Source organism: Denticeps clupeoides, chromosome 6 (genome assembly GCF_900700375.1).
Source record: "Denticeps clupeoides chromosome 6, fDenClu1.1, whole genome shotgun sequence".
Taxonomy (NCBI): Eukaryota; Metazoa; Chordata; class Actinopteri; order Clupeiformes; family Denticipitidae; genus Denticeps; species Denticeps clupeoides.
This window is the reverse complement of record NC_041712.1, coordinates 22507369-22525222: the sequence shown is the minus strand read 5'-3', so window position 1 is coordinate 22525222 and position 17854 is coordinate 22507369. Positions and strand designations below refer to the sequence as shown.

The 17854-nt window shown below is 47.0% G+C and overlaps 1 protein-coding gene across 2 annotated transcripts in view; it reads left to right on the top strand.

Moving 5' to 3' along the window:
* The window catches only part of dlg4a (discs, large homolog 4a (Drosophila)), a 42064-nt gene extending 32107 nt beyond the window's left edge, over nucleotides 1-9957 (top strand). The window contains exons 4-22 of one of the 2 annotated variants that reach the window (XM_028982405.1): nucleotides 118-171; nucleotides 277-327; nucleotides 1252-1376; nucleotides 2834-3003; nucleotides 3540-3676; nucleotides 4130-4274; nucleotides 5057-5195; nucleotides 5430-5586; nucleotides 5754-5856; nucleotides 5927-6041; nucleotides 6646-6822; nucleotides 7109-7151; nucleotides 7544-7574; nucleotides 7662-7709; nucleotides 7926-8027; nucleotides 8209-8381; nucleotides 9154-9266; nucleotides 9634-9725; nucleotides 9816-9957. In XM_028982405.1, coding sequence (XP_028838238.1) covers nucleotides 118-171; nucleotides 277-327; nucleotides 1252-1376; nucleotides 2834-3003; nucleotides 3540-3676; nucleotides 4130-4274; nucleotides 5057-5195; nucleotides 5430-5586; nucleotides 5754-5856; nucleotides 5927-6041; nucleotides 6646-6822; nucleotides 7109-7151; nucleotides 7544-7574; nucleotides 7662-7709; nucleotides 7926-8027; nucleotides 8209-8381; nucleotides 9154-9266; nucleotides 9634-9725; nucleotides 9816-9922 — 2082 coding nt within the window. In that variant the 3' untranslated portion in view covers nucleotides 9923-9957. Of the gene's footprint in view, nucleotides 1-117; nucleotides 172-276; nucleotides 328-1251; nucleotides 1377-2833; nucleotides 3004-3539; nucleotides 3677-4129; nucleotides 4281-5056; nucleotides 5196-5429; nucleotides 5587-5753; nucleotides 5857-5926; nucleotides 6042-6645; nucleotides 6823-7108; nucleotides 7152-7543; nucleotides 7575-7661; nucleotides 7710-7925; nucleotides 8028-8208; nucleotides 8382-9153; nucleotides 9267-9633; nucleotides 9726-9815 lie in introns of both variants that reach the window. The other variant, XM_028982404.1, reaches the window with a different exon arrangement.
* Nucleotides 9958-17854: the final 7897 nt, after the last annotated feature.

The following is a 17854-nucleotide window of genomic DNA, read 5'->3' as shown; positions in this document are numbered from 1 at the left end:
AACCTCCTCTCCTTAATAAACTCTTTGCCTTAATAACCTGGATTTAATAATCCTGCTAATTTATCCTCTTTCCTTTCCTTTCCCCTCCGCCTTCCTCTCTGTCCTCCATGTCTGCAGGCAAACTCCCCTCCGGTGGTGGTGAACACCGACACCTTGGACGGCTCTCCCTATGTAAGGAAATGGTTTTCCCCTGTTTTTTTCCCCCCTGTTCACAGTTTCTGCTTGAAATGTAGACACCCAGATCGGCAATTCTGCTCTGTTCTGTTGTGTCTGTAGGTGAATGGAACCGAGGGGGAGATTGAATATGAAGAGATCACGCTGGAGAGGGTACGTCCGGTCTGATGGAGGGCCGGACTGTTCATGTCCCTGTGGGGTTCATTTAGTTCAGATTCGTGGGTATAGGCATAATCCCGAGTATTTCAATTATCTTAAAAAAAATACATACAAATGGAGTCTAAATGAGTCTAAATAAGTCTAAAATGATTCTTCTTCTTCTATCATCTAGTACTATTACTGGTGTGAGTTGTTTGGGAAAATATTATAATGGTAACTGGAATCCCAGAAATGATAACCTAGGTACTCAGGGTCACCCGCCGACCTTGTAAATGCAAAGGGTGTTTTTTCATCCAATAATTAAACTAATGAAAATGCACAGAAAGATGCCATATCTACCTGATAAGTCACAACTGTGTGTGTTTAAGCAGCTTTACATGAGAAATGGATTCCTTCATACTTACTCTCAACAGGCAACTGACCCATAATGTAAACTCAAAACTCACAAAGGTGGCAACACCTCAGCCTGAACGTGCGTTTGTGTTAGTAATGGCAAAAATATGATTGAAAAATATTATTTCCATTTATTAACACTCTAACCAAATACATATACAGGTGGTCATATTTGGATAGATGTGGGAACTTTCTTCTACAGATTAGTCACACAAAAAAACCACACACACCAGACCACCCAAATTATTAATTGATCAGTGCTTAGGTATTTATATTTATGTGTTTGCCCAATCTGGCAACGCGTGCAGCAGTAGCACCCACTCTCTGCAGATTAATTAACAGCCCACCTCTGCAGATGAATTAAGACCATTACAGTCTGAGAAAATGATCTGTCGGTTTTTATTTTGGGGTTTTTTTTTAAAACGACATAAGTCAGTCTGCAATTTTTGTCTACTCATCTGACCAATCAGATGTGAGTGTTCCTCAGAGAGGATATTAAAAGACTCAAGTTGTGTGTGTGAACAGGGTAACTCTGGCCTGGGCTTCAGCATTGCAGGAGGGACGGACAACCCACATGTGGGGGACGACCCCAGCATCTTCATCACCAAGATCATACCAGGAGGAGCTGCTGCACAGGACGGCCGACTCAGGTACAAAGCACCTGTTCACACACACACACACACACACACACACACACACACACACAAACACACACACACACAAGCATACACAGACGTGCACCAGATATCCAGGAATGCCACACATATGCAAAACCCCTATTCATAGACACAAAGAAAGCTGACTTCACACAACCCAGTGTGACCTCAGCTGTCTTTGGGGTTGTGTGGTAGCGAGAAACCATCTTATGGGTGACATTTAAAGGCCACATTTGGTTTTACTAGGAATAAAAAAAAAAAACGGAGCAGCTTCATAGATATTGCAGGTCTGGGTTTTTGTGCCAGTTGGACCCAAACAACAAGGGTTGATGTGAAAGTTGTTTTTTCCCTCGCCGTGCAGTGGTTATCATTGTCTTTTTCCTTTTTTTTTTGTGTCACACTCCTCTGGGGGTGGAAATTGGCAGTAAAAAAGAAAAATATGCAGGATGTCTTTCCAACTTTAAATGGCAACTCCATGAGTTTTCTTTTCCTACATTTTTATGGCCAACATTATGGCGGCAGTCTCATAACCTTAAGTGCATATGAAGTAGTGGACAAGGTTGAGGAGATGTCAGGCAATGAATATTTATGAGGGAGACAAGGCAGGAAATGCTTTGCTGTCATTTTTAGTTAAAAGCTGCTGTGTGACTGTGTGTGTGTGTGTGTGCACGTCGTGTAGAATATGAATGTAAAATATAAACACATATTATTACAGGTGATTCTAAAAAAGGCAGAAATGTGAAGGATCTGGCAACACAAGACCTGCACAGTTAATCATAAGAAAAATCAAATTATTTTAATTGACTTTTTGTTCATTTACATGTTTTTTAATGCATTCAGCACTGAACTTTTGATTGGTGCATGACAGGAGGGGTTATAAAATAATGCTTTTCATTTCAATTCCTGGGAATTGCTTCTCACATAAAATTGATGTATCAGGTTAATGTAATTTACTTCTGATGATATTCCTGATTTGTTTAATTTATTCAAAGTATAAATTCAGTTATGTTTATTTCATATACAAAACAAATTTAACTTAATATAGCTTAGTTATAGGATAGCTACAATGTATAAGTGTGGAAATAGCCTAGTGGGTAACACACTCGCCTATGACCCAGAAGACCCGGGTTCAAATCCCACTTACTACCATCGTGTCCCTGAGCAGACACTTAACCCAGAGTTGCTCCAGGGGGGACTGTCCCTGTAACTACTGATTGTAAGTTGCTCTGGATAAGGTCGTCTGATAAATGCTGCTGTAAATGTTAAGAAATGGTTGACTGATGGTTGCTGTCAATGCAGGTCTGAAAAAGGCATAATTTTTATGTTTTTACCTTCATCAGATTCCATGGGATCTGTCTTTGGAGTTATATTGTGTTTGAGATTTTGGATAAATAGGTTAAACATTTCCCTGTGGGTGTGTGTGTGTGTGTGTGTGCGTGTGCGTGTGTCAGTGTGAACGACTGTATTCTGTTTGTAAATGACGTGGACGTGCGCGAGGTGACACACAGTCAGGCGGTGGAGGCGCTGAAGGAGGCGGGCGCCGTTGTCCGGCTCTACGTGCTGCGCAGGAAACCGGTAGCTGAGAAAGTCACCGAAATCAAACTCATCAAAGGGCCCAAAGGTGTGTGTGTGTGTGTGAGAGAGAGTGCAAAATGAAATTATCACTGACAAAGCTGTAAATAATGCTGTGGCCCGGTTTATTACTTCTTTAATCACCCCAAAGATCACTGCAAAAGGGATTTTTTTCTAATAATCAGTCAAGTGTCAGATGCTGCATTCCTCACAGCAACTCAGCAGCATTCCATTTGAACTCAAGACCAACTGTTGCTGATAAAGTTCCTCTCTACATGTATGCAGATATTTAACATCATTAACAGACAACAGATTATTTCAACACGATCGGTGTCTGGACAGGAGTTTAGATTCAGTTGATGTTATGTTAGTGAACAATTCATCTGTTTTCTATGAATTGTTTTAGGTTCTAAATGACCCTAAGCATTTGAATGAGTATGTCCGCGTGTTTACTGTTTAGAACGTTAGCCTTTGCTGCATTATAATTGTAATTGTGACTGTGATAACACACACTGTTCTTTCTTAACTCTCTGTGTCTGTGTGTGTGTGTGTGTGTGTGTGTGTGTGTGTGTGTGTGTGTGTCAGGTTTGGGTTTCAGTATAGCAGGAGGTGTAGGCAACCAGCACATTCCAGGAGACAACAGCATCTACGTGACAAAAATTATAGAGGGAGGCGCAGCACACAAAGATGGCCGACTGCAAATTGGGGATAAGATTTTGGCGGTGAATAAACACACACACACACAAAACCCTTGCTCCATAGCTTATAATGTGATGACATGCTGACTGACACACATACCTCCACACGTGGACTTACATGCGGACTAGGAGGAACACACACACACACACATCAGTTTGCGCTCTGGGGTGGTGGAGGTGCAGAGAACGCCAGGACAGATGACTGCACTAATTCAGCTGGATGGCGGCTGCGCTCATTAGCATGTGTGGGATGTGAACTGCCCTTAACCTTCACCTCCCCTGGTAAAGATTTGTACGTCGATGCTGCCACCTGGTGGCAGAGAGACTGACTGCAGCCCCCCGTCAGAGGCGCGTGGGCGGAGCTTCCAGATTAGTGCGTTTTAAATGTGCGATTGTTCAGGATAGGTATTGAACAACCCCTCGTACTTTTTTGTCTTTCTTTATGAAGAGCTGTTTGTGTGTGTTTTGTGTATACAGGTAAATAACGTATGTTTGGAAGACGTCATGCACGAAGACGCTGTGGGCGCTCTGAAGAACACAGGCGAGGTTGTCTATCTGAGGGTGGCCAAACCCAACAACCTGTACCTTACCAACACTTACAACCCACCTGACCTCACCAGCAGTATGTGTGCGTGTGTGTGATATGTATGTATATCTTATTGGGCACAAAGATCCCCCTGTGCAGGAGAGCTGAGCATTGACGGAGGCAGCGAAGTCGGCGCAATAGTGGATGCCGTTCGGAGGCAGACTCCGTTTATTAAATAAAAAATGAAAATCTTAAATGAATACAGTTTTAAAAATATAAATAATACAACATAAGCCAACCTCTGGAAGCCAATAAGTCAACCTGGGGCAGTGGTGGCATAGCAGATAAGGAAGCCGCCCCGTAATCAGAAGGTTGCCTTTGTCTTTATAGATCTGGACATTACCATTTATGAGACACACATATTCACAAAATAACAATTCATAATAATCATATTGCATATTAATTACCTAATATGTTAATATACATTTTAAAAAAACAAACTCCCTCTGCATCAACAGCATTTGTACATTATTAACTCTTCCCCCTCCCCGGCTCCCAGGAATTATTTAGAATTTGCCATTCCCCATTAATGAACTGCACACTGGATATAAAATCAACTATAAAACTATAATCAAAAATCAATAAAAATAGTTACATCATATGGCTGATCAGAGTGTTTAAACTGGTAACAGACCTTAGCTCTGTTACAGTCCTCAAACACTTTGGAACAAATTTCATTAAATGTAGGGAAATTTTTCTGCACTTATTAACAATTGTTTTTTTCTTGTGGTTATGTTTTGGTACGTAAATGTTTTTTTTAGAATTACAGTACAAGAATACATATTTAGTGTGTGTGTGTTTGTGTGTGTTCCTTCCAGCCTACTCTCCACATATGGACACAGACCTTGGACACCCTAACTTCCTGGGGTCTGATTACCCACAAGCCCTTACTCCAACGTCTCCAAGCCGCTTCTCACCAGTGCTGCATGGCCTGTTGGGAGACGACGACTTCCCCAGGTGAGAAATGCATTCTGGGAAATAAATGACTTGCTTGGTTAAACTCACAAGGACATGAAGAGTTCAGGACTTTTTTTCCTCCTGGAAGGTTTTGATCTCTTCGTTTTCATCTGTTGATCTCCATGTGCATCTGCTCTGCCCAGTCAGAGCCACCCCCCCCGATCCTTCCTGCTGCTGCGCTTCTGTTAATTCCAGATATCTCTGTCCCCTCTCTGTACGCGTTCTCTCCCTCAGGGACCCGAGGCGGGTGCTGATCCATCGTGGCTCTACTGGCCTGGGCTTTAACATTGTGGGCGGTGAGGATGGCGAAGGAATCTTCATCTCCTTCATCTTGGCTGGAGGGCCAGCTGACCTGAGTGGGGAGCTGCGCAAGGGAGACCAGATACTGAGTGTGAGAATACTTATTTGGAATCTGTATTTTACGTTCACTTAAAATTCCAGACGATTCTAGGACTTTTCTTCAGCTGTGAGCCATTCCGGGCATTGAACACCCTCACTGCTTGCAAGACTCTGGTAACGTCGGTTCTGGTTGGGTTCTGCGTTCCTGCCCCTCTGCAGGTGAATGGGGTGGATCTGCGGAGCGCCACACACGAGCAGGCGGCGGCAGCGCTGAAGAACGCCGGCCAGACGGTCACCATCATCGCCCAGTACCGGCCTGAGGGTCAGTTCCACCAGCCGCTGAAAAGAAAACTGTCCAGACCCACACTCAATCACCTCTGTGTGTGTTCCAGAATACAGCAGGTTTGAAGCGAAGATCCATGATCTGAGGGAACAGCTGATGAACAGCAGTTTGGGCTCCGGGACGACAACCTTGAGGAGTAACCCCAAAAGAGGCTTCTACATCAGGTACACAACTCACCTTTCCCCACATTTGTACTCTATTTCAGTCCATCCTAATTCATTTACATTTGGACATGTTCTGTGGTGCCCCTTTTTGTTACATATGACAGTATTTTTTAATGTAAATGTATACGCCTGCTCAGCAGCATGTAATCATTGCAGCAATGCACTCACACAGGTATCGGTGTATCTAAAGTGGGTGTATGTTCTGATTCTGGTAAAATAAAGGTCAACAATGAGGAAAGCTAACATGATGAAGCACTAAAGTCATAAAGTAATTCGAAAACAAGCAAATTAACATGAACTAGTTCACTTTCAGAACTGAATGTAATTTTTAAAAAAGCTGTAATCTAATTCCTTCTCATATGAACTGAATGTACAATGGTACAAAAATGCCATAAATATCTAAGAAAATACAGATAGTACAAGTGGAATGCTGGGTTCTGTCTCCATTTCACTAATTTACATTAACTAGTTTTGATGGAAAAATACTCAAGCTGATGTGATGTGGTTAATTGTTTAATAAGCGCCACCCAGTGGTCATGAGCCGCCGGTGCGTGTTCTGGACTTAATGCTGAATTAATCTCTTGCGCGCTGTCCCCACCGCCAGGGCTCTGTTCGACTACGATAAGACAGCAGACTGCGGCCTCCTGAGCCAGGCGGTCAGCTTTAAATTCGGGGACGTCCTCCATGTGCTGGACTGTGGTGATGAGGAGTGGTGGCAGGCCAGGCGGGTCAGTCCCCAGGGAGAGGGGGAGGAGGTCGGCTTCATCCCCAGCAAAAGGAGGTCCGTTTGTGTGCTTATACGAATGCACACGTGTCTTTATCCTGTTTATGTAGACATCATAATAGCAATAGTAACTTTACTAAACTTTACTACTTGGTAATTCAAAATGTATTCTAATTATTTATATGTATGTGACAAATACAATTTGAATTACTAATAATAAACATTAAAATGAACAATAAACATTTGGTTCTTTTGAGGAAACGTTTTTCTCTGTATTGACTATTCATGCAACACACGACATTTTTCTCGGTTTTCTTTTCCCTCCATCATGCTCACTCCCCAGGGTGGAGAGGAAAGAGTGGTCTCGGTTGAACACAAAAGAAAGGGTAAGCACTTTTATTATTTATAGTTGCTCATACGGCATAACTGTCTGGAGCCCCGCGTATATTTATGATCGCCAGCAGGAGCCAATTTGCGGCGGTTTGTTTTTCCGCACCGTACAGCCCCGGAGAGTGTAGAATATTGTTCTCAGTTTTAGAATCAAACTGTTATGCCTAATTGTAGCATGCTCTGTAATCGCTTTATAGTTATCTTGCCCGGCTCCTGTATGCTGCTCTCAAACTCTCAGTGCATAAGAGTTCATTCAGGTCATTCAGTTAGGAAGCGTAATAATACATAATTAACATAGTGGAAGTGTACAATAAATCCCAACATGTTAATAAAGGTTTTCTATGCTTTTCTCTTCTTCTCTTTTCCTCGCTTTGTATTCTCTCATCAGGATCGCAGTCGAGACAGTTTAGGATCACAAGGTACGTGAGGAGAGCGGGAGAAGCTCGTGAGAATCCCGATGCGTGGGCCAGAGCCGATGAGGAGCGTAAAAGTTTTTTGTGTTTCAGGGAGAGACGAGACGGGTCACAGCTACGAAATGGTCACGCAAGTCGAAGGTGAGTCGACGCCTCACCCAGCTGCTGATGGCCGCGGACCTTCTTCTCGTCTCTGAGTACCTTATCAGGGCTCTTGAGTTTGTAAACTCAAAATTCTATAGAAATCGAACGAGAATTGCTGGTGTCTTCCTCTTGTAAGTCGCTTTGGATAAAAGCGTCTGCTAAATAAAGTAAAGTAAAGTAAAGTACCTGAGTGTGTGTTGTGTTGTGTTTCAGTGCACTACGCCAGACCCATCATTATCCTGGGCCCGGTAAAGGACAGGGTCAATGACGACCTGCTGTCCGAATTCCCAGACAAGTTTGGATCTTGTGTTCCCCGTGAGTTTTGGGAATACTGATTAACAATTATGGCTGTGAATAATAATGAATAAATCGCTCCTGTGTAGCCAATAAGATGTCATATATTATAACTACATTATGAATATTATAATAATAATAAATATCATATTTTTTATAACACACACTGAGGCATGCTGATGATGTCACAACCCCCCCTCAGACACAACGCGGCCGAAGCGGGAGTATGAGGTGGATGGGCGGGACTACCATTTTGTGTCGTCACGGGAACAGATGGAGAAGGACATCCAGAGTCATCGCTTCATCGAGGCAGGGCAGTACAACAGCCACCTCTATGGCACCAGCGTCCAGAGTGTCCGAGAGGTGGCCGAACAGGTAAACACACACACACACACACACACACACACACACTCAAAAACAGAGTACGTGAAAATTATGTCAGATTTAAACAGTTCAGTTTCAATACAAAATAGTGGATCGAATCTTATCATTATGCTTGAATAAATAAATGCTTGTGTATAATTCCTCTCTACATGTATGAAGATATTTAACATCATTAACAGATTTTTTTACTGACTTTTAAACTGAAGTCAAACACACAGCAAACGAAGACGGGGCTATATGTTTTTTTTTTTCAAGAAAGGCTAAACCTACTTTTTATTCTGTATTTTATTCTTTTTTATCTCAGAGACTCCCGCTGTACCCCTAGAGGGAGCCTGCATTCCGAAACTCTCGAAAATTCTGTGCTCTTTATTTTTCATCTTCTTAATTGCTCTATAGCGGGGAGAAAATTGCATTTTTTAGTCAAATCCGGGAGCAGCGAGAGACAAAACCAGAGAGCAGGGGAGCGCAGGGGTCGGAAGTCTGTGTGTTCAGCTGGGTTGGAGAAGAGGTGATAATTAAAATCAGAGGGGCTGCAGCACGGCGGGGTTTTCAGTCCTGGGCTCCGGCCCCAGCCAGAGACCTGTGAGTGGGTTTCCTCCCACGGTCCGAAACCACCAGCGCTAAATTGGAATAATTGGTGTTTTAGTGCCTTATCCAGCACCCCCTGCATCTTTACCTGGATACCCAGTTTTTTTAATGCTTGGAAATGTAATTTGATATAAATGATCTTTGGAAATCTCTCTGTCTTTCTCTGTCTGAGTAGCAGGGTAAGCACTGTATTCTGGACGTATCGGCAAACGCGGTACGCCGGCTCCAGGCCGCTCAGCTCCACCCCATCGCCATATTTGTCCGGCCCAAGTCTCTGGAGAATGTCCTGTAAGTAACCGGTGGCCTTATGCATTCACCAACGTCACCATTCAAAATATATTCAGAAGAGTTAATAACAAGCTAATATCAATGGTTGAAATTATGGCCACATAAAATGATCCTATATAATAATTGAAAGAAAAATAAGCGATGTCGCACTGAACATTAACGGGTGGTAGTGGCCTAGTGGGTAACACACTCGCCTATGAACCAGAAGACCCAGGTTCAAATCCCACTTACTACCATTGTGTCCCTGAGCAAGACACTTAACCCTGAGTGTCTCCAAGGGGGGGACTGTCCCTGTAACTACTGATTGTAAGTCGCTCTGGATAAGGGCATCTGATAAATAATGTAAATGTAAATGTAAACATTACAGGGAGATAAACCCTCGCCTGATGGAAGAACAAGCTCGGAAAGGCATGGACCGTGCTGTGAAACTTGAGCAGGACTTCCTGGAGTGCTTCTCTGGTGAGTCTGCGCTCCCGTTGGTCTTGGAGGACATATGGCAGCCGATAAAGATTTATTCTTCAATTTTTAAACGTCCTCTCCCTCCCGCAGCCGTGGTGGAGGGCGACAGCTTCGAGGAGGTCTACCACAAGGTGAAGACGGTCATCGAGGAGCAATCAGGGCCTTACATCTGGATCCCAACCAGGGAGAGGCTGTGAGCTTCGATCCGGAGCCCAGCCCCTCCAGCACAGTCACCATCGAGCCTGTCTGCCCTTTACCGCGGACGACCGGCCAGAGACAGAGAGGCAGAGCGCCTCCATCTCCATCACGAGCGATCAGAGTGGGCGGAGTGGCAGCGGGGCAAAGGGGCGGGGCCACGGTCTCCCCGTCCCTCTTTTTTTCTTTCCCACCTCTCTGTCTCTGCTGCCGGCGGATCAGCTTTTCCACTCGCTGAGGAAGACGGGCGGGTGCAGACGCACCGGCGAAACGATAAATTCCTTCCTTTTGTATTCCTCCCAGCTCTCCTCCTCTTCTCTGCTTCATCTCCCTCTTTCCACTGAGGACAGATAAAAGAGGGGGATGAAGGGGCCTGCGAGAGCTGCTGAACAATGAAAGTATATTTACCAATAACGACAGTAATCCCGCCACTAATCGGTATCAAAGCTACTATGACTTTATCAAAGTCCAGACACCCGCCCCACGGCTCATCACATGGATCCCCTTTTCATGTATTTTTTCATTTCTGTGGGGGGGGGTGAGAAAGAAATGAAACCGTTTTAACGTCTGCATGTCCTCGGGAAGACGACAGGGACGCGCACCTACCAAATAAATCAATCAATCAATCAATCAATAATGATGATGATGATGAGCACAGGCTTCACACCGAATGAGGTGAAACGAGAGACGGTTGGACAGGGGCTGGTTCTAGTCGTTCTCCACATGTGTGTTCTTTGATTTTGCTTTATTGATTTTTCTATACAAATGCGCGCACACACAGTATCTATCTCCCACAAAGCCACACACACACAAACACCATCACCTTTCATCAAGCTGCGCCTGATTGGTCAATGGACTGTTTCTCCACCGAGCTCCTTGCAGGTCGACTTCCATTTTGAAGTTAATGATTACATACACATTAGTGTATGAGTACATACTAAAGAGCTCCTCTATCAAAACCTGCCCCACTCCCTCTCTCGCTCAGAACGACTCCAGGATGAAAAGGAGGATAATAACCTCTTTATGTGACTCACAAACCCAACATTAGCAGTTCCTGCTCCTTCATGGCCATGCAGAACACACACACACATTCTGTGACACACGCACACACACACACACACACACACACAGGCGAGCGAGTGAGCGAGCGAGTGAGCGAGCGAGCACACCTCTGTAGGAACCCTTCATGCTGATTTGCTGCTGTGTGTTGCTCCGCGGCTGCAGCGAGCTCCGTCTGTCTACAGCATGGGAGCCCAGGCAGCGCCTGCCAGCGAGCTGGAGACGCCAGCGGGGGGGAGGCGTCCCTGTCAGGAGCGCGCCAATGTGGGTCGTCCTGACGAGGGCCCGGTTCCCCGGTGCCATCAACTGTGATGTTTTATAACACAGCCAGAGCTCCCTGATAAACAGAATTTTATTGGCCCCCGCATGAAGGATGTGTGTGTGTGTGTGTTATCAGATCTGTGTGTGTGTGTGTGTGTGTGTGTGTGTGCGTGAGAGAGTGGGTTTAGATAAGGTTGCATCGCCTGCCCTGCTGCACATGTGGGTTTACTGTTTGCACTTGAAACTACAGAAAAAGGTGGATATTTATTTGTATTTATGAACTTCTGTAAGAGGTGTATCAGAGTCACATGACTTTTTATTTATGGGTATATCATTCAAAAGACGGGGGTAAATTTTATTTATTTGTTCTTGCATTTATTTAGGAACAAACTTTCATGAAGTTTTGCTTAGGTGTAAACCTTCACTGGTGTGGGTTTAAGTATTATTACAGGCAAAGGGGCGGGGCCTCCATTTCCCAGGTTGCTAGGCTGCGGGGTCGTGAAGGGTCGTGCATTCAACCCTCTGCACATGGTGACTTTACCATTACTCTAGCGAGCCTTCAAAGGGGACATCCAGAAACCTGTGCCATCATAAACACACACAGCCCACAACACACACACACACACACACGTCACCTACACACTCACCTAAGAGAACTGAATTACTTTATTTATTTATTGATTAATTTATTTATTTTCAAATGTATTTGATCTCTGTTTGTATCCTCCATATCATACGGAGTTTTTATTTAAAACTAAAGAATTATTATTATTATTAATAAAGAGCCAACTGATGCAGAAAGTATATTTAAAAATGATTTACCTTGCATAAGAGATAATATCGAAAAATAATCAAATGTTTAATTTCAGTGAGACGCTTGTTGTAAATTAGCTATAAAATAATAAAAACGAATTATGTTTATGCGCTGGCTGTGAGACGTTTGTCGGCGTTTTAAAAAGCTGCACATGCTCCGTGTGACCAGCAGGTGGCCCATTGACCCAAATGTGTCAACTGTGCGGTGGCGCTTTTCAACACTTTCCCATTTTCCCTGCAAGACCAGGGCGGTCGCACCCACCCTTTCCTGCGTGGAAGTCCCTCAACAAAGACGCTTCCGACACACCAAGAGAAAAGTGTGCTCCATATTCCAGGTATTGGAAGTGAAATGAGCAAATGGAAAGCAGAAATGGAGGGGAAATTTATCACATGACTCCAGAATAAAGAGTCCTGCCCCCCTTTCCCTTCCCAGTCGGTCCTTCTTGTAACCTTGAGCAGTGATCCTGTGGATGTTATGGACATTATCACGCACGCGCACAGGCCTGCATGTAATTAATAACATTTAGACACGCTGGGTGTGGAATTATAATCCTATTACACTGTAGGGCTTAGCGACATTTATGGTGTGTGTGTTTACATGCCAACAATTCTATTAGAATACCCCCAACCACTGAACTGATTAGTGGCCAGTTTCTCTGAGCACCACTGGTGACCAGGTCAGAACATGGTGTGGAAGGGGTGACCAGGAACATCTGTGAAGTGGAGTCTTTGTCACTTGTGATACACAGTAGCACAGCACATGGTGCACACAGTGAAACTTGTCCTCTGCATTTAACCCATCACCCTGAGTGAGCAGTGGGCGGCCCAGAGAGTCGCCCGGGTAGCAGTGTGTGGGGACGGTGCTTTGCTCAGTGGCACCTTGGCGGATCGGGATTCGAACCGGCAACCTTGTGATTTCTCCGCTTCCTTCATCGCTAGGCCACCACTTCCCATCTGTGATGTTCTGTTATGTGATTGGTTGCTCCCTTGGTTGAGCTGTCCTCAGTTTCGATCATATGAGGCTGGCTGGTCATTTTAAGCGAATTGGTAGCTGCCAAATTCTGGTCACCCTACCATCCTGGTCCCCAACAGCCATTCTGGACCGTGTGTACCTACAGTGTGTGGCCACTTTGTATATACTGGAGTAGGGGAAAAAAGACCTTATCTGAAAGCAAATTCTCTTTTCACAAGGACCCGTAATCTGGTACATGCTCCGGTTATCAGGAACCGGTTGTCACCTTCCATCCGGGCCACCCCGCCCAGCGCGATCCAGCCCGAGCAAACAGAAAGGGCCCGACACGGGGCAGGACAAAAGAGCCGGGAACCAGAGAGGGGCGCCGCAACCCGAGAAACCAAGGCGGAAATAAACAAGCACCGGGGTCGAGTCGGAGGTGGCGGGCGGGGAGTGGCGAGGAGCAGATGATGGAGTATTTGCCCGCCGGTGATAGGATATGTTTGCCTTGGCCCCGGGCCCTCTCCTCCGGCCCGATAAGGAGGCTCCCGCTCGGCGGGAATGATTATGTTCCTATAAATCCACAGGTGTGGATCTGTTGCTACGCTACGCCGGCCCCCGATAAGCCCCCTTTCTTTTCTGCCTTTTCTCCCGTGCTCTCCCCCACGCCGGCGTGGATTAAAACAGCCGGAGCGGCGCGCTCCTCATAACCAAGGCGACACCGGCAGGGCGTACACACACACACACACACACACACACACTTCGTATGAAATAAGGGCAGGAAATCTGCAGCACATGTTCACACTCCAGCATCAGTGGTCAGTCTGTGGCCAATAGAAGGAGAGAAGAAGGAGGAGGAGGATGGACGCCGGGATGAGGAGCTGCTCCCGTGGCCTCCTTTTTTTCCTCGGGTCACCGTTCTGCTTTTAGAAACCCGACATTCTTTACCTTCATCTTGTTTATGTGGGTGGGCAATTACCCAGGATGCTTTGTGTCTCGCCATGTGTCAGTGAGTGTGACCAGCCCGAGTGTGTGTGTGTGTGTGTGTGTGTGTTTTTGTTGTCTTGTCCTTTGTTGTATTGCATAACTCACACAGTGACAGTTCCTTAAAACCAGTCTGAGTGTGTGTGTGTGTGTGTGTGTGTGTGTAAGGCATCGATGATGCTGCGCTGCATCTGAGCGCCTTTAACTATTAATGAATCTCAGAATTTACATTTTCATCTTCGCAGCTCGCGCCGCAGCAGAAATAGGTCAGGCGCACAAAGGCTGGTGTGTGTGTGTGTGTGTGTTCGTGTGAGGCAAAGGTGTGACGGCTGTTTTGTAAATGGCCGTCGTCGGGGGCGACGCGAGGCCGACGTTCTGAGGAGCTGCTGAACCCCAAAACCGGTTTGAAAACCTGCAGGCCGGCGTGATCCCAGATCTCAGCAGGGCGATAATCTCCCTGAGTGGTTTACAGACAGAGAGTGAGATGTGTGTGTGCGTGTGTGTGTGTGTGTGTGTGTGTGTGTGCGTGTGTGTTGCACGACTGAAACTCTCACACACGGCCAAGTAAGCAGTTTATTTTATTTTTTTCCCGAGCTTTCTGGTCTCGCATCCTCCTGTCCTCCTCCCCTGTGTCCTGTTCCCGGTGTCCTCTGCTCCTCCCTCCCTCATCCCACCTCCTCCTCCTCCGCTCACCTCTCCTCCCTCTCTCTCCATGATGAATTATTTTCTCTCCCTACTTTATTATACTCAGTCCCGCATTCCAGGACACACACACACACACACAGACATACACACACCACCACTCCCTACACCTCTTTCCCCTCTCTGGTCACCATGGCAACGCAGCATTTCCATGTTATCTGAATTTTAATACCCCCAATTAAAAGCTGGCTGACGGAGGGGTGGATTGGGGTTCGGGCCGACGTGCAGCTGGGTGTTCGGGGTGGAGGCAGCGGTGCTGTAGCGTGTGTGTGTGTGATGCAAATAAAAGCAGGAGGGTTGAAATGTGTCCAGTTGATGACAGGCACGTCTCCGGCGTCTCGTTCAGTCACCAGGCCCCGCCTCCGGACGCCCGCAGGATTTACCCGGGATGAGCCGCGAACCGCAAGTCTTTTTTTTTTTCCGGGGGGAGGTCGGCTCCACACAAAACGTGCAAAGAGGCCGCGCGAGTGCAAGGCCCCATGGGCGGAGCTCAGCGCCGGACTGCAGGTGTTGGCGCAGCAGGAAGTAGCAGCAGGCCGGGAGAGTGGCGCTCATCGGGTGGGGGGGGTGACATCTGAGGTGTGGATGCGTCCTGGAAACGGTGGCGTCTTTCATCGCCCGCAGGGAGAACGGCTACTGTCTACGACGTTCCTCACGCGCTCACCCTCATTCGCACAGAGCCGATTCCACGCTCCAATCACAGGCCCCGCCCGAGTGGAGCAATTCAGGGTCACGGGTGTCGCACCAAGGTACAAATGGCTTTACACTTTACACTAATGTCACATCAGGAAGGCGTCAGGGTCCCGGAAATGAAAGTGATAAAGTAAAGTGAAGTGATTGTCACTTGTGATACACAGCAGCACAGCACACGGTGCACACAGTGAAATGTGTCCTCTGCATTTAACCCGTCACCCTTGGTGAGCAGTGGGCAGCCATGACAGGCGTCCGGGGAGCAGCGTGTGGGGAACGGTGCTTTGCACCTTGGCGGATCGGGAACCTTCTGATTACGCCGCTAGGTCACCACTGCCCCGCGGTGAGTTGTCGTGCTGCGGATCATGCTAAGTGCGATGGTGGCAGCAGGGCTTGTGGGTCACTGTGCTAATTCCGATGCGGTTTAAAAATAAAAGCGCTTGGAAGCGACTGAAACCTGGTAGCAGCCGGGTGAAAATTCGTCTCGCACACCCGCAGTTGAACCCCGGACTTCACACGTTCCCCTCGCACTTCCCTCCGATCGTCAGGCGCGTCTCTGAGGTGCCCCCCTGCCGTCCCCGCCGGTTCTCACACCTTCCGCACACTCCAACACCCCTGGCCCGCAAACTGCGGGTCAAAAGCAGTGCGACGCCATCCACCGGGGGTCTCCAGCCCGTGTTTTTACGGCCCGACAGCGGCAGCCTGGAGCTGTCACGGTAAAACTCGGTTTATGAGACATGGCAGCTTTATTTACAGCTGGGGTGTGTTTGTGGGTCATGCGCCTCGATCCCGATGGCGCCCGCTCATTGGTGGTCGCCGCCTTCCCCTCCGCCACCAGTTGTGAAAATAAAGGCCGACATTTACATCGTTTCTCCCGTCCCACGTACCCCACCAGCAATAACGAGCCCGCCACAGACCAGCCCGAGCGCCGAGCTGCCCACCACGCCCTGTCCACAGATGGCATCAAATATTATTCACCATGCTAAACACGACCTGAACACAACGCCTCACATAGACACACAAGCTCTGCCGATATGGGGGAATGGTGATTTATGGAACGATGATGAGAGCAAAACCCCACAACAGAGCGGGCTGCTGTGCATCAAACAGGCAGCCATGAAATCTGCCCTTCCCCTCCTGCAAGGTCACGGGGGCCATCCTGTGGGACCAAACCCAGAAGAGATCGGCGGGCGGCAACGGAGGTCAGGGAACCAGAAACGAGTCCGCGTGATTGGAAATTAATCAGATTTTAGGTTCGTATTAATAGACTTACCCCAATGAGGGGTTACAGTAGACCAGCCAATCACCACGCAGCACCGGCTCGGCGCTGAATAAAACTATCTGGTGAAAAACGAGTATAATAAAGGGCGGGAGTGTTTTAGGGTTCATCAGTTGGACCTGGTGCTCTGGTGTCTTCTGATGTACTTGAGAAGAGCTGGTCAGATCGCAGCTCTTTGGTTGGGTCAAAAACAATGGCGGCGGGGGGTTGATTGGATTCAGGCCTCCGGATTTGTGATATATTGCAAAGCATCAGCAGAGGTTCTGGACGGTGCACGTACCAATACGACCGTATTGTATATAAATGATGATGTGAGATTTAATGGATGACTTTTTTTTTTGGAGGGGTTAGGGAGGCTGTAATAGGCTTTTCAGCTCGTCGCACTTCTGCCCACGTCTCGCCGGGCTGTTAATGCCTCACAACAAGGAGACAAGTGGCGCATTTCCATGTGAAGGCGGCGCGGGTGAATGGCGGCCCCGAGGAGCCCTCCTCTCATCCGCCGGGAGATAACAGGCCCCTCCGCGTAGGTGCGCCGGAGTGGGGCGGAAATTAGCATCGCAATCGCGGCGAGACCTCTTCAGAAGTCTGGTTTCAGGCGAGGCGGAGCGGGCCCGGGTTGAAAGGGCCAGGAAGCTGGATAACCCGGCGAGGCTTCGGGAATGACGGGCGACGGTTTGAATCGGGCCGGCAATAAACAAAGCTGGCGGTGAGAGCAGCCGTCTCGACGGGGTGTCGGGCGGCGTTGCCAGATGTCGACCGAAATGCACAGGTATCGCCTGCTTAATTAATGAACTTATTCCTGACGTCACATGACATGCACTAGACCATATAGCGCACGAACATATAAATAAGATAAGATAAGAAGAACTTTATTGAAATTCAGGGAAATTCTTTTGTCGACAACATGCTCAGCGCGGTAGGAGGAACAAGTGGAATAAATTATATGTACAAAAAATAGTACACAAGTGCAAATATCAAAAATAGCTTAAGACGCAATAACTATAATGATATTACTATATCCAGTGAAACGCCCGAGATAGTGCTAAGTGACAAATACACAAGATTTCTATGTCATTTCAGGCAACTTTCTGACACAGACCATGATGCAAATATGCCGGCAACCTGAAACTCCCGTTTAATGGAATATCGACGAAAAAGAAGCCCAGCTGTAAACGACCTGCCATTTATTCGCTA